Consider the following 27688-nt stretch of genomic DNA (forward strand, 5'->3'; position numbering starts at 1 on the left):
CACAAGACAGATTTAAATAAGATAATAGAAGTAACTAGTACAGTACCTGTAACATAAAGAATCTATTAGGAGATCTCAGAAAATCATTATAATTTTATAACCAATTACTTGCATTCAATAACATGTAGATTTGTTCTTCTTTAAGCAAATATGGTAACTCTACTTAGCCTGCTTTACTGGGAATCAAGCAATAAGCAATCTAAATATGTCAATTTTCCAAATAAAATTCTGAATCAAAATTCTTTCTTTTTTAGAGGCAGGGAGAGAGGGAGAGACAAGAACATTGAGTTGTTCCTCTATGTCCTTGACCGGGAAATGGAACCAGCAACCTCAGTGCTCAAACCTAGTTATCCAGCCAGGGTTTAATTTCTATTCATTTTTAGAGAGACAGAGAGAGAAAGAGAGAGAGAGGAGGGAAAGGAAAGCTTTTGTTGTTCCACTCAGTCATGTATTCATTGATTGCTTCTCGTGTGTGCCTTGACAAGGGATCGAACCCACAACCTTGTGGTTTCTGGACAACGCTCTTAACCGACTGAGATAACCAGCCAGGGCCCAAAATTCTTTTTAAAAATAAGTAAATAAAATCATTTTGGATGAAAAGTCTTAATTTCTCACCCTGCATTAAACAGTCCCAGGGGCTATGCTTAAGGTTTTGTGTCTAATATTAGAAATGATGTTATTTATAATACTTAAGGTCACAGTAATATTATTTTAATTAAAAATTTCATAAATTTTTATCTAGTGCAAACTCTAAAATTATTTTTTAAAATATATTAAAAAATACCCATAAAAATAACAAGATTTTTCTATTTTTTTTCTTTAAACAAAAGTGATATACTATATTATACATATTTTAACCTACTTTTCTATTTAAGTTGTAATACTACTCATTCTTGTGTCATTAAGAATTTCTGTAATGTAATTTTTTAAAGGTTCTCCACTTTTATTTTTATTTATTTTTATTTTTTTTACAGAGACAGAGAGAGAGAGTCAGAGAGAGGGATAGACAGGGACAGACAGAAACGGAGATATGAGAAGTATCACTCATTAGTTTTTCGTTGAGCATTGCGACACCTTAGTTGTTCATTGACTGCTTTCTCATATGTGCCTTGACCGTGGGCCTTCAGCAGACTGAGTGACCCCTTGCTCGAGCCAGTGAACTTGGGTCCAAGCTGGTGAGCTTTTGCTCAAATCAGATGAGCCCGCACTCAAGCTGGCGACCTCGGGGTCTCAAACCTGGGTCCTCAGCATCCCAGTCCAACGCTCTATCCACTGCGCCACCGCCTGGTCAGGCTGTAATGTAATTTTTAATTATTAGTACCTTAAAGCTGTCTAGTGTTGGATACTTTCATGTCCTCTCAATGCTCACACATATCTATTCCTTTGGCGGAAGCCAAGGCTGGCTTTACATGAAAGTGACTTCTCTGACCTCTCCTCCATCAGCACTGGCTCACTGGTCACAGAGTCCACACAGCAGCAGCTCTACCCAGCGCACAATCCGCAGACCAGGAGAGCTAGGCTGTGATATCAGAAATGGCCTCTCTTACGAAAGTTACAGACTCTATTAGGAGATAGCTTATAAATGATCAGTTTTAACTGTTTAAGGGTTTTAAACTTATTCCCTGATTCTTGGTCACAGTGTGCACAGCCAATTCTACTTTTAGGTACACTTGAGATTTTTACCTTAAAGGCCATAAATTTGTGGTATGGCTTGGGCGCCCAGGCATAAACTTCCACAGAACTCTTCAAAGCAATTACGAGAAATTTGATTCTTTCATATTTTACTGAAAAGACAAGCACAAGTCAGTATCAACAAGGAACTCTAAATTTTTTCAGTTTTCTTTTAAAATATAGAAATGACTTCTACTGATTCATCCAAACCAACAGGAGAAAAATGTTAAAGCAAGATCAAGCTTCAGTTTCCTTTCCAAGTTCTTTAATGTATAGTTCAGGCTATTCCCATAGTCCTTGATGTGTTGGACTCAATTCCAATATTCTGGTTACTACCAATTAGTACTTCCACTAATGTTCCTAATCTTCTTATATTGCAAGGATTTAACTATCAAGGGCAATGCCAGACCACTTTAAAGTCTCAAGGGCTCTGTATTAGTCGAAAAGGATAATGATGAAACTAACCAGCCAAGAAGCTCCTGAATCATAGCAAGAGATCAAATACTCCACGTGGTTTTTCCTGAGTCCTGCATGGGGCTTCCAGACTGAGGAGCACAGAGGGCTATACCAAAATACTAACTGGCTGAGTTTGAACTCTATTTTGTGTATAGACCAAGTATCATTTCAAAGCACTTCCTGATTTATAGAGGTAATAACTGCTAGGATTCTACCTAAAGCTCTACACTAGAACAGCAGTAGTAGTAAAGAAAATCTCTCTTCAACTATCTATCTATACACTGAACTAAAAATACAGGTACAGGTACAGGTACACACACACACACGTCCATTACACAGCTGTTTTAGTCCCCCTAGAGCCAGGCAACTCTGCTTAAAAAACAGATACTTGGAGGGGCCCTGAGTACACATGAGTAACTGGTCAGGTGCAGACCCACCAGGTTCTTTATAAGTTATCTAATTTCACACTATGACTTAACTCTTCTGTTGTACATGAGAAATGGCTTATTAACTTGATACCTTTCACTGTTAAAGTCCATATATTGTCCAAGTAAATTATTGACATTAATATTAAGACAGAGGATTCTAAGATGTTGTCTAAAGTAGTGCTATTTAATAGAATTTTCTGTGGCTTTGGAAAGTTTTTATATCTGTACTGTTAATATGACAGTGAATAGTTACATGTGGCTACTAGGTACCTGGAATGTACTAGTGCCCCTGAGGAACTAAATCATGTTAATTAACTTAAATATAAATTTCATTAGCCCCCCATGTAGTATAGCACAATCTTGATAAACAATACAATTTCCTAAAAGTATAAACACAACAAATGAATGGTATTACACATTATTAAACCTCTAGAAAATGCTTATGACTCATTCTGTAAGAATGACAGGCCTGAGAGTTGCTGTTTTGTTTGGTGAAAAACCCATCTCCCTCTAATACATCTGCCTCTAGCTCCCCCTGTAGGATCATCTAAGGTAAACATTTCAGCTGTTATAAACCATCTCATTAAATTTAGCCTTAGATGATTTTAGTTATTCCTCAACAAATAAAAATATTTCACATACACAACACACAGAAAATCCTAATCATAAAATCTATGACAAGGAGACAGCACTAGTTTCTGGAATCATCCAGAATCATTCTAATATTGGGTGGCTCCTATAATCATTATTAACCAATACACTAAGGTTGTGGGCAGATTACATAAGCAAGAACTAAAATATTCCTGGGAACAGAGGATTGACTAGAGTACACACTCTCATAAACACAGAATAAAAAAACAGAAGAGCAGAAATCCATGTTCAATAGGCCCCTTATATTAGTAAGTCTTAGGCACACTGTAGACTATTTGTTGATCTTCTCAACTTCTCTTTTCAAAGGATGTATCATCTTATATCATCTTTCCCATAAAACTTCCATTTGACCAAGTGTCATTATTTCCCCTTTATTTTCAACATTCATACTGGTATTTTGCTTTTTAAAATATACATACACACATTTTTTTGTTGTTCTTGTGAGATATTATTTCATGAGAACTGAAGCATGTATGCTAAAAAGAAAACACAGTTGCCATAAAACACCAGCTGGCCTTCTAGATTCATTTACTATGTATTGTAGTTCAGAGCACAGCAGCTCTGCACAGTGCACTTAATCCAAGTGACAAGCCACAGCTCCTTGAGCCAACTCTCACACAATCTATCAACCTGCCAGGGACTTGTAGTCCTTAGTCCTGTCCTGCAAATGGAGAAGAAGCCTAGAGCGCAAAGGAGGACTCCAAATCATCTGGCTCTCCTTGGCAAGTCTTCCTTAGAGAGTTTATTCTGAACCACATCTTATAGAGAAGAATGTGAACCATCAAACAGCAAGGATGAAAAGCTTCTCTCACAGGATGATTGCTGTGCATCAGATGGATGGATGTGCAGCAGGAATGAATTGGGAATGGACTGTGTTATGTTTAAAGGTGCACCTGAGTCTAGATAAGTCTTCAGGATTAGAAATATAAGTCACGAGATATAGGTATCAGAAACAAGTTTATTATTAAAATCCTCAAAGAACATGTGAATTTTAAATAGAACACTAATTAAACCCTAGAAAAACAAAACCCTTATGATCTTCATGGAACTCACCAACTTTATAGTGTACACATCCTTCCAAGTCCCCTACAGTTGTCCATCCCTGCTTCTTCTCGACTTCTGGATCATTGTGAAGGATTTTATTTCTTAACCAGGACAAATAGTAGACACGTAACTTATCCTTTTTGCCTAGCAAAACAAAGAAAAATATTTTCCACAGATGTTCAAGAGTAAGATATCATCAATAACAACAGTAACCAAAAGAAACTTCAGGAAACATTAACTATCATCCCCTTAATCATTCTGTTATCAGTTTACTAGAAACTCAATTTGAACTATTCAGGTAGACTTTTGAAACCCAAGAATAGTCACACGAAGTATAACCTGAGTTAGAAGGAAATATATTAAAATAAAGAACTCAGTTACATAGATGAACAGTATCAATGAACCACAAAGTAACACAAATACCTTCACAACTGTAGGGAATGACCCATTTAACTTTGAACCCTCTATGACTTGGATTGGGGAACTTTAGTTAAAAGCTCTGAGTGAATGTCTCTTGGATGCAAACACCAAGAAGCTGTGTGAGTGAGTGACCTTTGTGCAGACACAAAGGAATGCACCGTGACCGGCTTTAGATAATTAGCCTAGAGGTCCTAGACTGACCTCTCACCTCACAAGTTAATTCCTGTTTGCACTTGCATTAGCTATTTCAATTTTTGAAACTCAGGGTAATAGAGGGTTATTGTATTTGTGACTCTGCCCTGAAGGTCGAAGAAGTTCGACAAACAGCATACCATTCTATATTCTCATGCTGACTTATTTTCTTCTACTCCTCCAGGCATGAAATCACAAAATCAAGGTACAATAAACAAAAACAATCAGTGTCAAGCTGTCTAACTTGGACTATCTTCTAACTTGGACTATCTTCTAATGCTTCCAGTTTCAACATACATATCAAGGATATTGTAAAATCTTTCTTTGTGTTCAATTGTGTTGTTTACTATAAAAAATGACTTTTCTTGATACTTGCTTTTATCGCAATTATAGTATTACAAAAGTACCATTACACGTAGGTGATTGCTATACAGTATAATACACCAAAAAAAATTACTAAAATATATAATATGTATAAAATACAGTGTAGCAGATATGTACAAAGTTTCCTTTAAATTCATTATGTGTAAAGTATACTGAAGTTTATTTAGATTGTTTCACTTTCATACTCAATTTTGAAAAAATAGCAGGTGACATGAGATAACTTCTGCATAAAATTGCCGGTCAACACAATGTGTTAATTAGCAAAAGAAAAAGAATGTACTGACCCAAATTAGCCCTTTCTCCATGTCAGCAAAATGACCATTAGTCATTCTTTCCCCTTATCACCTGGCCTCCCTCCCTTGTAATCCTGTTACCTCTGTTCTGCTTCTGATCAATAAAAGCTAAGGGAAAAGAAAATTCAGGTCTTCTCTGCCTCTCTTGGCAGGCCTCCCCCTCTTCCTCTTGACATCAGTTTGTATCTTGAGTAGGTTTTTTCCACATGACACTGGTAGTTCCCAGCGGGCTAGAATACTACAACTGGTGACCCCATTGTGATCCTGTGGAATCCATCTGCGCATGAAGAGGAGTTTTGCACAGCATCTTACAGGGAATTCCAGTAAGGAACAGTCCCTACTAGCCTTGAGGAAGGGAGGATGCAGGTAGGTCAAAGAGGGGTTTCCTCATGGGACAGGAGCTCACCAAGCAGCAGTGCATTTACATTAGAAATTTACAACACTTGCTCCACGCTGCTCAGTGTACTGTAGAGCCTAAAACATTATAGCAACTCTTACTGGCTGTACAAGAGCACTGCCCATGGTTCCCTGATGAGGGAACCTTAGATTTCGAATTATGGGAGCAAGTAGGTCAAGTTTTGAAAAGGCGTTTGAACGAGGACTAAAGGTTTCTGCTTCTCTTTGTTGGTCAAATAAGTTTGTAAAGATGATATATATGTGTTTGCTCACTTATAGTTTGCATTGGGTGTGGGGGACAGGCTGTAAGTAGGCAGGGTCCTTATAGCCTAAGGCTTAGTTTTAAGACTAAGCCTTTCCCACCCTTTTAATACTAAGAGCTTCTCAAAAACTGAGCTTTTCCCCACACCCTTGACTGTCGCAAGATGTGGGGTGGTGCACTCTTATGAGGAATCCCATTATGCCTCAGATAAGTGACTTTGTATCAGAGACTTCCTTGTTTGTATACTGGACTAAAGGTTTTGATTTCTATACTATAAAATGGGGCAGAGGAGCCCATGCTGGAGGAGAGCAGAGAAAGGCCACGTTGAGGAGAGGAGAAGCAGCCAAGATAGCGAAATGCTGAAGGAGAAGCCAGTTTGTGCAGTTCGTGCAAAGAAGGAGATGGGGAACAGAGGTGAATAAGGCTGGTGAGGTAGAAACCTTTGAATCTAGGAAACTCAGATAATTCAGTGGCTTTGGGAGCCCTGAATGGAAAGGGAAGTGTTTTCCCATTGTATGTATTTCTTGCCCACCAGATGCAAGCTAGAATTAAATGTGATGGCCCACCAGTTCTTGGCTCCGTTGTTTCATTACCGTCTGTCCGAATCAAATGCGAACTGCATGGGCCAGGTGGCTGTAATGGTGGCCGTGGACACTGGCTTTACACTCTTCTCACAACATGGCAGAAAGTAAAAGAGGAATCTCAGCATAGTCAACCTGAACCACCAGTTACAGCAACAGTGAAATCTGAGGTGGCCGATAAGGACAAAAACCTCTTCTCCTCCTCCTTTGCCTCCCGAAGAGCCTTCGGCACTTCCATCCTCTTCCACCTCTTTCCCCCCAGGGCCTGGGAAGTCATACTCCTTCCTTAATGAAAAATTGTCTCCGAGGATTGGAGACCCAGAAACAATTAAAGCTACAGCTTTCCTGTTATTGTACAATCCTGAAATTTTCTGATTTTAATGTTTTAGCTATAATCCTCTGAACTGTCATTTTGTTTCTTCCCTATTCTTTGCCTTGAAATTAGTCCCAGACTAGGGGACCTGAAGGATCTGACTACAGCACTTCCCAAGCAGCTGCCAAGTGTGTATTTACTCAGGGAGGTTCTGCTAGTTTCACCCTCCAGCGCCCCTGTCAGAAAAAGCCCTAAGATCAGACAGGCATCTTTCTGGTCTGGTTGTGCCCTGAAATCCCGGGTTTCTCTCTAATTTGTCTGATTCTGGTTTCTGTTTATTTTTTGTCTGATACTGTAACAGAATGGGTAACACCCTGTCCATTGCTAAGGATAACCCCCCCCCCCCAGGGTGACTTCTGACTAATTGGTTAACCTATGCTTATAAATCTATAATTTAGTATCAACTGAAATTAGCCAAAATGTGACTCTTTTGAGGCCTGAATTAAGTTCCTATATGCAAAAATTTGAAATGCAGGCTCTAATACTTTAATAAAAGTAAAATAGTTTCTTTCCTGCATTGTTGCTTTAAAATTGAAATAAGTAAGGAGCGCTCATTTAAATTTAAATAGAATGGAATTTTGGATCCTAAATTTGTTTCTTTGGTTTATACTCTGTTATGTCTTGCCATGCTGATTGCTATACTCTGTCTTCTTTGTCTTCAGAGTTAGGGGCCAAGTAGCAACTCCGCTATTAGGATCAATCAGATTTATTTATGTGTCATGCTTATGTCTCTGTACTGTAATTGTCTTGTTTGTGTGTAAAACTACTCAGGTCTGTGAATCAGGGATAATGAATGACTGGTTTTTATTTTATTTATTTATTTATTTAAATTTTTATTTATTCATTTTAGAGAGAAGAGAGAAAGGGAGAGAGAGAGACAGAGAGGGAGAGAGAGAGGAGAGACAGAGAGAGAAGCTGGGGAGGAGCTGGAAGCATCAACTCCCATATGTACCTTGACCAGGCAAGCCCAGGGTTTCGAACCAGCGACCTCAGCATTTCCAGGTCGACGCTTTATCCACTGTGCCACCACAGGTCAGGCCAAATGACTGGTTTTTAATTTTGGATTCTTTCAATTGGAACTACTTAACTGTGAGTCTGAAACCTTTGCTGGATAAATGAGAGCCTGGACTTGTTCAGCTCCGGAGATAAAGGGCACTTCCTCCCTCCAGCCCGAATCTCAGGTGTTTTTAGGTGACCAAGAATCCCTGGAGGTGTCAAGAGGGCATCCCTCATGACGTGTAGGCCATTCCATAGGGACTTCCAAATTCAACTGTAATTAAAAAATTGACTTGTCCGAGGCCACGCATACAAAGGCTGGTTACCTAGTGCTCCGAGTCCTCACGGCTAGGGAGAGAAACTGAGACACATAAGAGGGTTTGAGATGACTTGGGAGGTGAAATTCCCTTGGAGCTCAACCCACAAGCAGCACACTTGAACCCACTACATATTCCCTCTAGAAATTTGCTCAGACTCTGCAGATATACAAAGAAAACTAAAATTAATATGGGAAATCATACCTTAAGGTCAACAAGTCCCAAGGACACCAGCCCCCATTAATAATCCTGCAGGTTAACTTGCCAGTATCTACTGAGATAGAAAAATTTCAGCTTCAAGTGGTCAAAAGTGGGGACCTTGCAATTCCTCATAAGTGATTTTTTTTCTGTGTACTTAAATAGAAATGCCAGCTCTAAAGTTAATATGAAATGAATGTAAAGCAGACATTGATTGGAAATAGAAGCTTCTAGAAGCACAGAAATTCTTTGGAAAAAAAATTTTTTTTTAGAAACTGTCTCTGAAGTAATGAAGGCCTTTGAAGTTAATGAATGCCAACCCCCCATTCCTCTCCTTCTACAGCTTCTCCACTATTTTGCTATCTGAGCTCCCTTGTCCAGCCTCCCCCTTCTCCTCCCTTCTTCCTTCCTCTTCTATCTTTGCCTCCTTGACTACCACACCCCATTGACCTAGGGGAAGATAAGAATAGAAATTCAGACAAGAATAATCCAGGAATTCTAGCAGCTCCCTTTTAAGAAAAGCTGGTTTCAGATAGAGAGGAACCAGCAATTGTGTATGTTCCTTTGAGTAGAAGAGAATTAACCTACATGAAAGATTTCTCTGATTTTATCTGGGTTCACAAAGAAATTTAAAATTTATCTATTGGAACATTTGATCCTGGCTCTCCTGACCTATTCCAAATAATATACTGGTTTCTAGGAGTCAAACAACAGAATTTACTTAGCTCAAACTTTTGTACCAGTGATGACTGGGTCACCCTGTTTTAACTGTGGGAAGCCTGGCTCAGGATTGTAGAGCACCCAAAAAGGAGGGGTTTTTTTATTGTAAAAAGCCAGGTCACATTAAAAAATTATAGGAAGCTGAAACGGGATTTAAAAACATATATGTGCCTGACCTGTGATGGTGCAGTGGATAAAGTGTCCATTTAGAACGCTGAGGTTGCTGGTTCGAAACCCGAGGCTTGCCTGGTCAAGGCACAGATGGGAGTTGATGCTTCTTGCTCCTCTCCCATTCTCTCTTTATCTCTCTCTCTACCCCCTCTTTAAAATGAATAAATAAAATCTTAAAAAACAAACATATATGTATGTATTACTAGATTACTTAAAAAGGCATTTATAATTATATGTACAACCCCTTGTAATTCTAACTTTCCAGTATAATAAATTTATACAAAATCTCAAGGCTATAAATAAGATAGTTATTCCCAGACATACTGTGGTTCCAAATCTACATACTCTATTACCAGCTATTCCTGTGTATTGCCAATATTTTTCAATAATAAAGTCATGTAATGCCTGTTTGAGCATGTCTGTAAAAATAAAAGAACAGAAATACCTCTTTGCTTTCACCAGGGAAGGTCACAAGTTCAGTTACACAGTAATGCCTCAGGGATATATGGAGATTCCCATCTATTGTCTTAGATACCAAAAGCTGATTTGAACAGTGCTGAATTTTCCAGAGATTTCACTCTAATCCAATTCAGAGATTAACATACTTGATGCTCTAGGACAAGCTCTAATTCTATACCTTTAGTGAAATATCTACTTGGGATATCTTGTATTTAAAAATTGGCTACTTAGCCTGACCAGGCGGTGGCGCCGTGGATAGAGCGTCGGACTGGGATGCAGAGGACCCAGGTTCGAGACCCTGAGGTCCCCAGCTTGAGCATGGGCTCATCTGGTTTGAGCAAAGCTCACCAGCTTGCACCCAAGGTCGCTGGCTCGAGCAAGGGGTTACCCGGTCTGCTGTAGCCCCACGATCAAGGCACACAGGAGAAAGCAATCAATGAACAACTAAGGTGTCACAATGAAAAACTGATGATGCTTCTCATCTCTCTCCGTTCCTGTCTATCTGTCCCTATCTATCCCTCTCTCTGTAAAAAAAAAAAAAAAAAAAAAAAGGCTATTTATTAACCCTGAAAACTCAGAGGAATCCCATCTTTAAAAAAAAAAAGCAGCTTAAAGGATTTCTGGGTTTGACTGGATACTGTCTCAATTAGGTTCCCAGCTTTTATTACTAAAATCAAGTTTATATAAAGAACATGGAGATTATCATAGAGCTATAAAATGTTCTAGTAAGCAACTTGATTTTAGTAGCAAAAGGGCCCCCTCCCTGGATAAGGGCTATCTCTACTAGAACCATGTAATGTAAAGAAGCAGAAGGAATAGTTATGGACTCTTCTTTATTATAGATTCTATTCAAGCATGATTTACGCTACACCTGCTACCAGGGAAGCAGCACATCAGGCCATTTCTCACCTCTTAGAGTCCATCTCCATTCCTGGTTGCCCTAAAGTAATTAAAACAGACAATGGCCCTTACTATACTTCCAAGACATTCCAAATACCTTTACAAAACTGGATTAAAAATGTTACAGGTATCCCTTATAATCCAACAGGACAGGCCTGTCTTAAGACGTACTCACTGCACCTTAAAACTTACCTTAACAAACAAAAAAGGGAGAGTCAGGAGGAGAGACTCACCCCACAAGAATAATTGTATAAGGCTTATTTTACTCTTCATTTTTTGAACATTTCCTCCTCTGGACTTACTGTAGCCGAGATGAATTTTATACCAGCTGAGTAACAGCCTAAGCCTCTCATGTTGTACCAGAATATTAGCTTGCCCGACGTGGCAGAATCCAATCAAATTACTAACTTTGGGGAGAGGTGTTGGGCAGATAAAATATATTATGCTCACTTTGTTAAAAATGGCGCTGCCCACGTGGAAGCCGTCGCCCAGGTGATATTAATGTGTGTTGGGGTGGGCTAAAGGCAGGCAGAATCCTTGTAGCCTGGGGCTTGGTTTTGGGATTAAGCCTTTCTTACCCTTTTTGATGTAGGGCGGTACAATCCAATCATGCCTCAGAGAAGTGACTTTGTATTAGAGACTTCCCTATTTTGTATATTGGATTAAAGGTTTGGATTTCTACACTATAAAATGGGGGCAGAACGAGAGCTTGCTCTCTTGGTTCCTGGGATGATTAGCATGAGAGAGCAGAGGGAGCAGAGCAGAGAGCAGAAAGAGGCCATGTGGCCAGGAGAAGCAGCCAAGATGGCGGAGTGCTGAGTGAGATGCCAGTTTGTGCAGAGTTTGTATCTGGGATAAGGAAGGAGATGGGGAACTGAGGAGAATAAGGCTGGTAAGCTAGAAACCTTTGATTCTAGGAAACTCGGATAAGTCAGTAGCTTTGTGAGCACTGAATGTGAGTGGGTTTTGGAGCCCAGTGTGTATTTTTACTTGTCTGCCGGGTGCAAGCTAGAATTAAAGACTATGGCCCATCAGTTTTTGGCTCCACTGTTTCTTTACCGACTGTCCGAATCCAATGCGAACCTGCATGGGCCAGGCTGCTGTGATAGTGGCCGTGGCTTCTGGCTTTACACGAGGGTATGTTCCAATTTTGTCATCAACAGTTCCTCTTTGAATACCAGCGAGGTAAGAGAAATGTGAAGCCTCATCATGAATTGACACCAGCCCTTAGAAAGCAACCTGCTTCCAGAGATCCAGAAGCTGATATTGAATTCATCGCCAGAAATGAACCCGGAAAAGGACACCTAACTTGCTCGCATGCTCTTGGGGAGCACCTGACATCCATCACGTAGGACACTCTGAAACATCTAACCAGGTGTGCTAAAGAACTTTTACAAAATACAGAAACACCTTTAAACCCCTAAAAACTTGTTTCTCTCTCTGCTTGCTCTTTACTTTCCACTACAACCACCTAACCAACCATCTACTTCTGTTAATCTTTACTAAAACAAAAAAGGGGAAGATGTAGGGAATGACCCATCTAACCTTGAACCCTCTATGACTGGGATTGGAGAACTTTAGTTAAAAGCCCTGAGTGAATACCTCTTGGATGCAAACACCAAGAAGCTGTGTGAGTGAGTGACCTTGGTGCAGACACAAAGGAATGCATGTGAATGGGCTTTACAAAATTAGTCTAGATTCTGGATTGCCCCTTCCTTTGGGCTTAATTAGCAAAAGAAAAAGAATGTATTGACCCAAATTAGCCCTTTCTCCATTTCAGCAAATTGGTCATTAGTCATTCTTTCCCCTTATCACCTGACCTCCCTCCCTTGTAATCCTGTTACCTGTTTTGCTTCTGATCAATAAAAACTAAGGGAGAAGGAAATCCAGGTCTTCTTTGCCTCCCTTGTCAGGCCTCCCCCTCTTTCTCTTGACTTAAGTTTGTGTCTTAAGTAGGTTTCTTCCACGCAACACTGGTAGTTCCCAGCGGGCTGGAGTATTACACACAACAATATAATTAATAGAGCTTGTAAGATGCTCTTACATGTATTATGTCATCTGATTCTCAAAACCCTCCAGTGTAGCTATTATTTCTCTTTTGACAACACAAGTCACCCAACAGGGACTTGAATCCAGCAAAGGTGAAGCCATCAACTGGAGATGTGTGAAACTTACAGAGCTGACAAATGACTCACACTCCGATCTGTAAAGATCTCCTATCAATCAAGTAGAAGACAGACAACTAAACAGAAAAACAGAGCGAGAAACCAGGCAAAATGATCTCACAGATACATAAAGAGGAACTTGTTCTTAACATCAATACTGAGTAAGTATTAAAACCATAATGAGATAAATTTCATACACTTGTGTCTAGAATTAAAAAGAGTAATAATACTGAAAGAAGGAGAAATGTGGAAAAACTATAGCCTTTAGTGTTGTAAACTGTTAGAATCACTCTGAAAAGCTTGGCATTATCTATTATTAGTGTTGTAAACTGTTAGAATCACTCTGAGAAGCTTGGCATTATCTATTATTAGTGTTGTAAACTGTTAGAATCACTCTGAAAAGCTTGGTATTATCTATTAAAGTAGGTTATATGTATACCCTCCTATGATCTAATAATTTCTTTACTAATAGTAAGGTAACCAATCGTCCTCCTTTAGGGAGGACAGTCTTTCTTTTTTAAGTTCCGTCCTCCCTCGAAAAGAGTCCTCCTACATGTCCTCCTTTTTGATATTGGAAGACTAATCTGTAGATGTCCGTATTCGATCAATGCAGAGTCGATCCACTACATGTGATGTGACCTATTTGTATCTAAATGAGTACTTTTTTCTTACAATTATTATTAAAAATTAATAGGCATGTAAGCATAATTACAATATATTACAAATGTTTTTATTATGCATTCATCATATTATACTGTATTATTGTTGCAATGAATAAAATGTATCTTTTATCTACAATATTGTTTTCTTCAATTTATTTTTGTCCTTTTCATTATAAAAAAGTTGGTCACCTTATTAATAGATATATGTGTGTATGAACCCCAAATACAAGAACAGAAATGTCATAGCAGCACTGTTCATAATAGCTCCAAACAAGAAATAACACAAATGTCCATCAACAGTAGAACGAGTGAATAAATTGCTATGTGGCCATACACAGGAATACAGAGGAACAAAAATCAGCTATAAACAACCAAAAAAAAAAAAAAAAGATGAGCAAAGACACAACAAGCTAAAAAAGAAAAACACTATGATCATATGAATAGATGCAGTAAAAGCACTTGACAAAACCCAACACCCATCTCATAATACAGACTTTAGGCAAGTAGGAATAGGGGTAAACTGCCTCGATTTAATGAAGAAAGTCTACCCAAGCTCACCGCTAACATCACACATGCCTAATGGTGAGAAACCAGGTGCTCTCCCCTAAGATGGGCAAACAAGGGAAGGATGTTCCCTCACCACTCCAAGTAACACCATACTGAATGCCCTCCCTTGTTGACAGAAGACATGACTGCCTAGGATGAAAATGCCAAAGATTTAGCAAAAAGTTCCTGGAACTATTAAGCGGTTGCAAGATATTAGGTTAATATACAAAAGTAAACTGCTTTCCCATATACTTGCAAAAGCAATTGGAAATTTGAAATTAAACACAGTATGAAAAGGCTACATGCTCTATGATTCCAGCTTTACCATTCTGAGAAAGGCAATACAGGGGACAGTAAAAAAGATCAGTCACTGCCAGTGGCTTTGACAGAGGGTCAAGTAGGTGGAGTACAGGGGATTTTTCAGGAAGTCAAAATAGTCTATGTGCTACTGTAATGGTGGATAATTATGCATTTGTCATTACTTACAGAATGTACAACACCAAGAGTGAACCCTAATGTCAACTACGGACCTTAGTGAATAACTGACTCATCAATTTTAACAAAGGTACCACACCAATGCAAGACAGTAGAGGAAACTGGTGGTGGGTGGGGGTAATATGGGAATTGTCCATACTTTCTGCTCAATTTTTCTGTAAATCTAAAACTGCTCTAAACACACACACACACACACAACCCACAAAAGTAGCCAGACACAAAAGAATACTTATCATTTTACTATTTGACCTAAGGTCAATGAAGGCAAAACCAATCTACGGTGTTAAAGTAGGGATAATGTTTCCCACTGGGAGATGGGAGGGCTGTCTGACTAGCAGGTAGCACAAGGGAGCATCTGAGGAGCTAGGATCGTTCCATTTCTTCACCAGGGTGGGGGTTACGACATGGAAGAATATAATAGTGACAATTCACTGAGCTGTACATTTATAATCTGTGGACTTTCTATACTCTCTTATACTTCTTTGAAGAATTTGGGAAAATAAGTAAAACAAAGACCATATAATTTTATGTAATGTTTTATTCCCATATTGAGAGATATTTATAGAAAAGAGGAAAAAACCCCACGATAAATGGTAAAAAGAGTTATCCCCAAGATAGGGGTAACATTTATTCATCCTAAGTATTTCTATTTTTGAAGCTTCCTACAATTGATATGTATTATTTTTATGATTGTGACAATATTAAAAGTAACTAAATAAGAAAAAATACAAAAAACTAGACCAAAAAGGAATCAATCACTGGTACCAGATTACTGATCTCCATGAATCACCTTGTTTACTGGATCAAAAAATGAAGTTTATACCATTTCTATCTGCAGATTTATTTTTCCTCCTATTTTAGAACCAACTTCCCAATCAAACTCCAGTTTTAAGTGGTTGTTTTCTCATTTAAGTGTGATGGTGACATCTTTGCATTTTGTCAGAAGCCAATTTACTAATGCTGGCTAACTAGGTCACAGCAGAAGAAGATTCACAACTGCTGATTGACAAAGTCACAGCAAAAGAAAATCGATGGCTACTGGTTGATAGAGTCACCGCAATGAAGACCAACAGCTGCGGGTTGACAAAGTCACCACAAAGGAAAGGCACAACGATACTTCCCCCTTTAATCTTTTGAATTAATCTGGCTTATATTCCCCCCTTTTCTGGGTGTGTGCTATTATTTATAGCACAGGAATAATAGTACCGTGCTTTCCCTGTAGATTTGTAGTCATTTCTTTGGAAATGAGACAGAAGGTGTAAGTTCCACAGAAAAGCCTGTAAGCCCCTGGGCTCATAAACATAAGAGGCTGGCCATAATATCCCTCATAAAGGGTTAAGTTTGTAGGAGAATTTCTTCTTATTAATCATGTTAGAAAGAATAAAATTAGAACTTAACTAGTGTATGAATATAGTAAATGAACAAAGTTTAACTAGACATTAGAATCTTAGATAAAGTGTAGTGAAGTGGCCTGTTGCATGGCCTTGGATAGGAGTGCAGCTGGCAAGTAAAGAATGTTTTGTTAAAAGACTTGTTTTGTCACTGAAGGCAGTTGCTGGGCTTTTCTCAGTAAAACATTCTCATGAGATTTTTGTATTTTCCAAGAATAAGGAGAGGAATGTGGTGGAATTCATAGCAACAATAGCAATTAATGCCTTCTAATATTATGTTGCTACTAAGCTATCTTGCAGGTGCACTCTATGTATCTTTAAGTAAAAATTACTTTTTTTTTTTTTTAGAAACATTCTTTTTTTTTTTATTATTTATTCATTTTAGAGAGGAGAGAGAGAGAGAGAGAGGAGAGAGAGACGGGGGGAGGAGCTGGAAGCATCAACTCCCATATGTGCCTTGACCAGGCAAGCCCAGGGTTTCGAACCGGCGACCTCAGCATTTCCAGGTCAACGCTTTATCCACTGCGCCACCACAGGTCAGGCCTAAAAGTTACTCTTAATGCTATATTAGTTTCTTAAATAGCAAGCCTTTTGTAGTCTTGTGAAAATAAAATTAGGACACTACATGAACTCAAGGCTATTTGCCTGAGCAAGCGGTGGTCCTTTGCTAGTCCTTGATAATTTCGTCTGCTATCTCTTTCTGCGCCCTTGACTCAAAACAACAGTAAAATAGAGTTATTAATTAGTACTAATCTTTTAGAAGTTTGTACCAATATTGTTATTACTATTCAAGTTATTGTATAACTATACTTTGAATAACTTACCACCTGACTTGTAGCTTATAAATATGAATTAACTATTATCTGGAAATATGTAACCATAGTGAAACTAAAACAATGATATATTCAAAATACCATGTGATTGTAACTTAGTGTGTGTGCATAAAAAGTAAAGTTAGACCAGCCATTGGCAGAGATGCCTGGCAGTAAATGCTAACCAGAGAATAAAGAGAAAGAAAAGAATTCGGCTCTCTCACTCGATTTCGCCAACACCGTCTCCTCCTGTGGGACCCCTGGATCCCCCCCGGGGCTGGACCCCGGCATTTGGCGCCCGAACAGGGACCCACAGGTAATCCCCCCTCGTTGTCTCGGGACGGCTAGGACTCCACTCAGGGTGCTGCAGACCCCCCTGTAAGAAAGACAGGGTGAGGATAGGTGGAGAATTTCAGAACTTAAGATTTTGAGAAGTCATGGGCCATACTGAGTCTAAAGAAAGAAGACTCTTTATAAAAGTCATTAAGTATACACTTTCCCTAAAAGGAGTTAGTGTTTCCACTCAACAAGTAGCTCGTTTTATGAATTTCATACAAAAAATGTTCTCCATGGTTTCCAGATGAGGGAACGCTTAGTTTCGAGAAATGGGTTAAAGTTGGAGAAGATTTAAAACTTTATTATGAGCTACACAAACCAGAAAGAGTCCCAGTTAATACATTTGCTTTATGAAGCTTGATTAAAGATGCCTTAAATCCAGAACATGAGATGCATAAATTCCCTAAGGCAACTGCTCCTCCAAAAGGAGTCTAATTAATGACTCCATTAATTAGAAGTAGAAGGCAGTCTCAAAATAGTACAAATCATGCTATGGCCTCTTTAAAATTAAGTAAACATCAGGATGATAGTGAAAATCATTTATCTCCAAAAGATGAGGCTGAATTAGAAGATGAGGCAGCTAAATATAATAGGAATAATGAGAATTGGAAGTCAAAAACAGTCTTGCCCATATTACATTCCTCCAAGACTGACAAAAAGAATAAAAATAAAGCTATTAAAATGTTTTTGCCTCTACCAATACAATCACCAGATGTTAATGAAAAGAAAAAATCATCAGGGTTAACAGGGTTGCAGAAGGCAATTCAAGCTTCTTGCGACCAAGGGGAAACTGATTTGGCATTATGTTTTCCTGTGGCTGTGGCTGGTGAATTTGATAATGAGGAGATCCTACATGGAAGCCGCTTTCTTATAAATTATTGAAAGAGTTGAAAATGGCTTGCAGTCAATATGGACCCACCTCTCCTTATACTATGTCTTTAATAGAAACAGTTTCTCATAATTGGATGACTCCTTATGATTGGGAACAAGTGGCTAAAGCTTGTTTATCTGGAGGAAATTATCTACTTTGGAAAGCTGAATATGAGGAGCAAGCTAAACAACAGGCAGTTAGGAATCGGAGAATTCATAATCCTGTGATTAGAGAAATGATTATGGGAGGAGAATTTGCTAATGTTAGTAAACAGTTAAAACTTTCTTAACCGGCTTTGATACAAGTGAATAGTTGTGCTATATCAGCTTGGAGAAAGTTGCTGGCTTTGTCTGGTGGAGATGTTACTGTGATAGGAGTAAAACAGAAAGGTGATGAACCTTATGAGGAGTTTGTTGCTCAGTTAATTCAAGCAGTAAGAAGAGTTATTTCAAATGAGACGGCAGGAGATATTATAATTAAACAGTTGGCTTATGAAAATGCTAATTCCACTTGCCAAGCCATGTTGCGGTCAGTGAGGAGAGAAGGAACGATAGGGAATTTCATCAAAGCCTGTCAGGATGTAAATCCTGCTTTTATTCAGGGAGTAACTATTGCTGCAGCTTTAAAAGAAGAAACGTATCCTCAATTTATTAAGACTATGTATCAAGGAAAAATGCCTTCTGTCAATGAAGCTTCCTCTAAGGGAAGTCTTACTTGCTTTACTTGTAATCAAAGGGGCCACTTTAGCAGACGATGCCCTAACAAGAGTGGGCAAGCACGCCCAGAAGTGCAAGGGACAGCTCCCATAATTCATAATGCTAATAATAATGTCCCATTGCCTAAGACTTTGTGTCCACGCTGTCAAAAAGGATATCATTGGGCAAAGCTGTGCCGTTCTAAATTTCACAAAAACAGACAGCCATTAGGACCAAAGTTAGGAATAGAATGGCAGCCCCCACAAAATCAAAATCTAGTAAACAATCCAAGTAGTAATCAGGAAAACTGGCAAGGGGGCCAGCCTCAGGCCCCAATAACAATTGGGGCCAGCCTGAATCCATTTGTCAACTCCGGTCTGTCTCAGACCTCACCCGGGCCTCCCGCGTGGCAGGCGAGAATTCTACCACTAAACCACCCATGCCTCCATACAAAATATGAGAAGCAAGCCTCTTGTGGGAATTGAAATGGAGAAATTTCGGCTGCCGGTTGTAGCAGCTATTAGAATTTAAGAATGATTAGAGACTGAAATGAGTTTTAAAGTTGTGTTATTATCTGCTTTTCTTTAGTAAATAGAAAAACTTAAGAGTTTGAAAAAATTACAGTTTTTTTTGTTCTCCTCTTTCTCTCAACTCTTTTTCTTTCTTTCCTGTTCTATGCCTGAAAAGAGGACAAAGAAAACACCTGTTTGGATATAGCTAAACAGAATCTCATAAACGGCCGTTCTCAAGACTTTTTGAAAGAGAGTTCTGTTTGGTTTCTATCCTTAATGTTCCAATCAAAATAGCCCTGTGTAAAAATCACGCAGGCCATATTCTAATCTCTAAAATCCCGGATTTCTCTCTAATTTGTCTAATTTGTCTACTTTGTCTGATTCTTGTTTGTGTTTAGTCTTTGTTTAATGTTGTCTAAATGTGATTTTTTAAATTCTTGCATGCAAAAATTGAATATGCCGCTCTAATATTATAAAAATATCCCTAAAAATTTATAATTTTAATTAAAACAAAGCACGCTCATTTAAATTTAAATAGTATGAAACATAAATCCTAAAAACTTGTTAATTTTGATTAAACTGCTTCAAGCTTCAGGCTGCTTGCTGCCACTGCAGAGCATGAAGCAAAGTAAATTTACCCAACAAAGATGTAAATTTTTTTAATATAGAAAAATAATGAAAGTCACACTAGAATTTTCCAGCTTTAACATATTCTTTAAATTGCCTATTAATTAATGAAGTAGAAATGTTTTTATGAATATAGAAAACTCGTATACTGGAACCCCTGCAAATCTTCTTTATCATGCTTTTTACTTTAAAAAATTTCTTTTAAATGCTTATATACAGAATTATTCAACACCTGAGACACTGGAATCTGAATCTGAATAAGCCTAAACCAATGGCAAAGTGAAAAAATTTATTGACAAGTCAATGGAAGGGACCAGATGTAATTCTAACCCAGGGAAGAGGGTATGCTTGTATATTTCCACAAGACGCTGACTCGCCTCTCTGAATCCCAGACCGGTTAATTCGCCATGTCTCACCAGAGGCCTCTGCTGCCACTGCTGCCCCCTCCCAGCCAGAAGAAGACTCCTGTGCCACCCGCATCACCAGTGACTAATATTTTCCTACTACACTTAAGACTATTTTGACTAACTCTCCTAAAAATAATAAACCTAAACACATTACAAGAGACTTATAGTCTCTCACAATTTTAATGCCTGGAGGCCCTGACACCCATGAGTATAGTCCTGTTACATTGCCTCCAAAGAAATTTCACCCATGTAAACTTTATCCTCCAAAAAAGGCAACTCAAGAACCTCACTGGTGGTCTGTGAAAAATAAATTTGGTTTTCCACCATGGCAAGAATGTGCATATTCCAATTATATAAATTATACTGCATATGCTGTTAATTTCACTATACAAGACTAATCTAGTCCTTATTTTAAATATAATTATAGAAAATTAGTGCAGAAAATGAAAGACATTTACAATTGGTCAAATAAATATAATCCTTTAAATAAAATCATCACACGTTGGCAGTCTACTGGATGAATACCTGCACAGCTGACTTATCAGAATAAATCAACCACCAAATATCAAACAAAGCTTTGGCAGCTAATTGCAGCTGCTGCACCAGCATATTTGATTAGGCCTCACCCTTATCCTGTTCAGAATATTTTCATTCAGGCTTGTGTACAGACTCCTTATATACTCTTGATTGCTACAATAAACAGTAATCTTTCTATTAGCACTTATAATTCTATATTTAGCATTTCCTGCTCTCGTTGTGTCTTAACAAACTGTCTATCTTATGACACTAAAGCTCAAGTCATGTTTATTCTGCAGCAACCACCTTATGTGATGTTACCTGTTAGTCTGTCTCAGCCTTGGTATAATAACCCAGAATTGCATGCACTACAGACTGCCTCTGAAGCGCTTGCTTGCTATCGAGAAAAGCGGTTTATTGCAGAATTAATTTTAGAAATTACTGCTCTTATTGCTATTATAGAATCTATAGCTGCTTCCACCACTGCTTTAGCTCAATCAATTCATACTACAAATCATGTAAATAGTTTATCTTGTAATATATCTCTTGCCTTAACAGTACAGAAGACATAAATAATTAATGGGGGTCATATTTACTCACTATTATCCTCTGGATGTTTGAAATATTGCATAACCATTTTTATGCAGATCCCTCCATTCCATTAAGAGTGTATTCTGAGTATGTGTATGTTTAAAAGATTGGAAGTGAAAAACTGAAAAGTTAATACACATTATCTTTTGATGATTTTATTTTTATTTCTCCCATTTGCTTTTCCGCAGTAGTTCCTTACTTTCCATAATGAATCTTAATTATACAATAATTAAAAAAGGTGTTCTTTCTGAAAAAAAAATTTTATAGTAACTGTTAACTGATGTAAGAAAAAAAATATATTAATTTTACTATTATGGCAAGGAACAGCTCCTTTTGCATGCAAGAGCACAGGAGGACATGCACCAACCTCCAGACATCAGATGAGTCAAATCCAACCCAGCACGTGCGGCTCACAGGGAGACGTTCGTAATGGAGTGCATGCTGCAGTACTTTCCAAGAACCATTGTTTAGAGGAGCCCCAGGGTCAGGGTACATGTGTGGGTCACATCAGAGTACATTTTCCTTTCACATTATTGTAAAATCACTCTATGCTTCTATCTCATTTAGCCATTACTTCAGAAAATGAGCCAAATGAAGGTTAGTGCTGGGAAGTACTGTTTTGAACAGTCCTATAATCCTGCTTTACTAAATGAATGCTTACCAGATATGGTCACCAAGACGTTAAGTCCTTCAAGGACGTCCATTTGCTGAAAACGTCTTCGATTAATCAGAGGATACACCTTCCCTTGGCCACTTCTGTCCAGCAGCATCAGGCCACTTTCTGTACCCACCAACAAATTCACTCCTGTTTCAAAGACACAGACAGGCCCACATTTTATTTTTATTATTATTTTTCTATTGACTTTAGAGAGAGGGGAAGAAAGAGAAACATTGATTTGTTGTTCCACTTATCTGTGCATTCATTGGTTGACTCTTGAACATGCCCTGACTGGGGATCAAACCCCCAATCTTGGTGTATCAGGAATGAGCTACCCAGACAGGGCATAGGCCTAAACTGTATACTGTGCTTGGCAAAAAGCCTGGTATATGGAAAGGATAACACCACCATCTGGCAGAGTGGTTTCCTTAACTCATTCACAAAAAAATGCTTAGAACAGCCACAGGTTAAAGTAATCAAACTTCAACAAATAACTATAAAGAAGTGACAGTGAAATATTTCTTATATATAAAAATATATATAATGGGGTAAGTGAGCAACCCTCATCCCAATTTCCCCCACAACCCACCAGTTCTCATGCTTCCTCAGCTCCCCAAGAATGTTCTGAGCTCACCATTAGCAAGTAGGTCTTGCTATTACAGACCTACTTATTTGCCACACTGAACGCCTGAACAAACCTTCTCTGATACCATGATCTCTTCACCTCTTCATGCTTCCTTTATCTGTCATTATTTTCATTGCAATGGCTATAGAGAGCCTTTAAATGCTCAACAATTTATGACTGATCTGGCTTCTTTCATTCAGTGTAAGGTTTCCTTAAAGACCACTCTCCATCATCATCAAGAGAGAAACAACCGTCTTCAGTCCTGTCTCAGTTTCTTGGGAATATCAAAATACTGTGGCCTCCCCATGGGACCATGGGGCCCATCCCAGCTGGCTGACCTTATGCTTATGTCTCCTACTCTGCCCAGCTGAACCCAGGCCCCCTCTCTTCTTAAATACTGAGACTGGCTCTGCTGTCTTTCTGCTGGAGTAGCACCTCAAAACTTTTAACTTCTAATTCCATACCCATCCTCCCTTGCCTTCTACCTGCTGTGAATTTTGGCTGAGACCAGCGTGTCAACCTTTGCCATCTTTTATCAACAGCATCATCCTCTCCCATAGCTGCTCCTTAAAACTAGCCAAGCGGACCCTGGCTGGTTGGCTCGGCGGTAGAGCATCAGCCTGGCATGTGGATGTCCAGGGTTTGATTCCCAGTCAGGGCACACAGGAGAAAAGACCATTTGCCTCTACACTCCTCCTCCTCTTCTCTCTCTCTCTTCCCCTTCTGCAGCCATGGCTTGATTGGAGCGAATTGGCTCCAGGCACTGAGGATGGCTCCATGGCCTCCATCTCAGGTGCTAAGAAGAGCTCAGTTTCTGAGCTACCGAGCAACACCCCAGATGAGCAGAGCATCGCCCCCTAGTGGGCTTGCCAAGTGGTTCCCGGTCCGGGTGCATGTGGGAGCCTCTTTCTGCTGCCCCTCCTCTCACTGAATTAAATAAAAATAAAAATCTAGTAATAACTACTCAAAACATGAGCTTTGTGAAATCTCTCTTATTTGTGGTTTCCAAAAACAAACAGCATTTAAATATCAATCACAATTGTACAGTAAAAAAAAAAAAAAGGAATAAAAGATAAAGCTGAAAAATCTTTCATATACACAAAAATTGTAGATATGTTGGCACTTTCACCTACCTTCTAATTCTTATATATTTCTAAAAACTGTAATTTTGTAAAGTACTGAGTGTTAGCAGTCAAAGGACTATAGAAAGTCACTGGAAAAAGCCTTAGAAATTATGATCCAATGAACAAAATTAAGTTGCAGCTGTCATGATTTTTTTTTTTTTTCATTTTTCTGAAGCTGGAAACAGGGAGAGACAGTCAGACAGACTCCTGCATGCGCCCGACCGGGATCCACCCAGCACGCCCACCAGGGGCGACGCTCTGCCCACCAGGGGGCGATGCTCTGCCCATCCTGGGCGTCGCCACATTGCAACCAGAGCCACTCTAGCGCCTGGGGCAGAGGACAAGGAGCCATCCCCAGCGCCCGGGCCATCTTTGCTCCAATGGAGCCTTGGCTGCAGGAGGGGAAGAGAGAGACAGAGAGGAAAGCGCGGCGGAGGGGTGGAGAAGCAAATGGGCGCTTCTCCTGTGTGCCCTGGCCGGGAATCGAACCCGGGTCCTCCGCACGCTAGGCTGACGCTCTACCGCTGAGCCAACCGGCCAGGGCTGTCATGATTTTTTTATAAATACTGTTTACAAATCTTTTGACTGTTAAATATGATTAAACTTTTGCTAATTGTTTGTACTAAGAATTTCAATTGTACTCAGAGGAATCTGGTGTAGGTTAATGGAAAAAATGGCTAAGAGCTGTATAACATGTGATTTTGATGAGGACCAAAAGCCAACAGGGTATTTGCATCTTAGATTTTTGGGGGACGGAGGTGTGGGGAACTGGCAGTAAGCTGACAGTCTGCCCAACCCCCACCTCACTTGTTCTGTGAAGTTGCTAAAGGCTATTTTGCTATGGTGCTGGATTGTTTATTCTCCTCCTGAGCCCCATGTCCCCTGGAAAGACTTCTTTTATCCTTTGTCTTGTGAAGTTAAGACGTTATGTATGGTGGGGGTTTTCTGCACTTAGTAGAATTCTTGGGTTGCCTTGGAAATGTGATCAGAGATCTCTTTGATTTGCTCATGGCCTTACTTTGCCCTATAAATAAAGCAGGAAGCAGGTGTTGAGCATGCTCTGTTCTTGCCCTCAGCATTGCAGAGGCCTCCCGAGCCCATCCATTTACTCTAAGCCTATTTTCTTAATTCCGTACCGTTCCCACTCAGAACCTGGAATTACTAGCCACACTGGTTCATGGCAGATTTGAAATTTCCTTTGAAGTCTATGATGAAATATGGTATTCTAGGCAAAGCACTATAGTAAAATGCGGACAATCCATTAGGAATGTAAGAATGGAAACAATCATGTTCAGAGATGTATCAAATCATCCTGGCTGCGAGCAGGAAAACTGCCTCATTAAAAAGGTATAATACATATACAGCAATTTACAAAATTTAGTTATGTAATTTGACTTAAAAAGAATGCTTCCTGTAGCATTTTCCAGGAAGAAAATGCTATCTCATGACAGTTGGCAGAATGTAAATGCACTGATTTTATCATTTCAAAATAACATCACAGAGTCCTCTGAATCTTCTCCTCTGGCTGGCTAAAGCTCTCACAATACATGCTTTAACTTTTCTGGGTCTAAGTCTTTAAGAGACTTATTATTAGTTTAACAGGTAATGCATCACATCTACCACAAGCAATTTAAGGGAATCCACAACTGATGTGCCCCAGCACAAGCAGCAACTCAAATGCACTGATTTATAGAAATATATTTCAACTTTAAGTGACCTTACAGTCTCTTCTTTCAACATAGTGATAAAATCCACTTCATTTTTAAAAACAAGGGCTCAAGATACTCTCCTGTTTTTCTCAGAGTACTGAATAAGTTAGTCAGGAATAAGAAGAATTTTAGTTAAAACAAACAAACAATTAACAATACATAAAATAGGGCCTAGTACTTTGCAGGGCATTAGACGAACACAAAATAAGTGTAAGACTGCTATCAGTGCAAACAATCTGAGTAAAAATTACTTCCATTTCTAAAGAATTAACATATTTAACACTATGTCTGCGCAGAATGTAATAGAATCATTTCTGATTATATGACAGGTCTTGAATATGAACAAAAAAAAACAACAATGGAACTCAGCTCCCGGAGAGAACCACAAGTGACCCTGGCTGGGACAGTGCTGTGCCGGCTGCTTTAATATGTCCCTAACACCCCCAAATAGCTGCTGCTCCCTTTACCTAAAAGTTAGCACAGTCCTTATAATTATTAGGGGATTTAAAATATTCAATAATGACAAGGACAAAACTCCAGACCTCAAAGAATAAAAGAAAAGGAGGTCCCTCTGCAATGGGTGGAGATCACTCTTCCAAAACCTTGGGAGCAAAGCTGAGCAGGAGTTTATGAGGGGCAAGAGAGGGGTCGGTGGATGGAAAAGATCCAGAAGGTGGACAAGGAAAAAGTGTATCAAATGCATGGCCCTTCTTTAACAAGAGGATGAGGACTGTCTTGAGGGTCAGAAGATGAATGATGGGGCCCTCGCAACAGCCTTGACTGATCTGGATGAGGGGAGTGGTTAGGTGAGGCTGATAGCAGGCTCAGTCCCAGGAAGATGCAGAGGCTGTCAGTGACGTTCCAGGAACACACATGTTGAGGAAACTGTGCTGTGGACTGAGACCATCAAATGAACTACGTGTCATCTATCCATTTGTACTTGCAATGTCAAGGGAGTTAAGATACTTTTCTGAGTAGAAGCAAGGTCCCTGTTAAAAAAGGCAGGACTGGAGTTCGGGGAGGAGGAGGAGAACAAGAACAAAGTGAAGGAAGACACAGTTAAGTCCAAGAGCAGGACGTCTGTGGGAGTGAGGAAGGGAACAGACCAGGGATGACAAAAAAGCAAGTGTTAGGATGGAGACGGCAGAGCTCTGTGCACAGCCGACTTTCCTCTCATGGTATCTCAGGTTCTGAGGATACATCACAAATACAGCAAGTATTCAAAAGATAAAGGGTTACAGACCCCTTTGTAGAGTTGGCCAGTAGCAAACTGCTTTTAAAAGCTTCATTTAAACGTCAGGCCCAACGCACAAAAAGCAAGGGAAAACGTTAGTTTGAAACATTTGAAGAAATTCAACAAACTTCTTCATTCTCCCTATAAATATGGACTAAATCAAATGTCTTTCTAAGCTTTTAACTTTATATCTTTACATGAAGAAAAGGAGACAAATCATTCTTCCCAACACCTGACAGCTGGAGCAAGTGACAGCATGCCCGTGTACCTGCACAATTATGGAGAAGGGACAGGGATGGAGTCACAGATGTCACTCTCTTATCTGTCAACAGCTCTTCAAAAAATCCAGAAACCATCCAAAAACAGTTCTTGTCTAAAAGGCCAGTCTACTGTTCAGAATAAAAATAAAGGGGCCACTCCAGGCCAGAACTTGGTTGGTAGAGCATTGTCCCGAAACACAGAGGTTGCTGGTTTGATCCCCGGTCAAGGTACATATGGGAACAGATCGATATTCCTGTCTCTATCTCTCCTCCCTTCCTCTCTCTAAAATCAATAAAGTAAATATTTAAAAAATAAATAAAGGGCCAGAGTAACAGTAAGATACCTACCCCATAAGGCAGCACACAAAATTTCAGAGTTAAATCTCTTCTTGTATTTACGGATCTCCGGTGTGTCACTCTGTGGCCTAGTGTTGGTGGGATTCACATTGACCACTGAGCCCTTGCGGGTAGGATCTTGCCTTATGGCTTCCGGTCTCATTCCATCACAGGAAAACCCCACTAAAACAGAGTTACTTGACA

General features: G+C 39.3%; 1 protein-coding gene across 44 annotated transcripts in view; it reads right to left on the minus strand.

Annotated features, from left to right (window-relative positions):
• MAP4K4 (mitogen-activated protein kinase kinase kinase kinase 4) overlaps nucleotides 1-27688 on the minus strand; it is a 224485-nt gene that overhangs the window by 7792 nt on the left and 189005 nt on the right. For all 44 annotated transcript variants that reach the window (XR_010750307.1, XM_066377200.1, XM_066377198.1 and 41 more), the window contains 4 exons: nucleotides 27497-27667; nucleotides 22200-22343; nucleotides 4260-4394; nucleotides 1684-1784 (listed from right to left, as the gene is read on the minus strand). Coding sequence is in view for 43 of the 44 variants with exons in the window: in XM_066377200.1 (XP_066233297.1) it covers nucleotides 1684-1784; nucleotides 4260-4394; nucleotides 22200-22343; nucleotides 27497-27667 (551 nt within the window). In the remaining variant the exon portion in view is untranslated. The remainder of the gene's footprint in view (nucleotides 1-1683; nucleotides 1785-4259; nucleotides 4395-22199; nucleotides 22344-27496; nucleotides 27668-27688) is intronic.

The sequence above is a fragment of the Saccopteryx leptura genome, chromosome 3 (assembly GCF_036850995.1).
Source record: "Saccopteryx leptura isolate mSacLep1 chromosome 3, mSacLep1_pri_phased_curated, whole genome shotgun sequence".
NCBI lineage: Eukaryota > Metazoa > Chordata > Mammalia > Chiroptera > Emballonuridae > Saccopteryx > Saccopteryx leptura.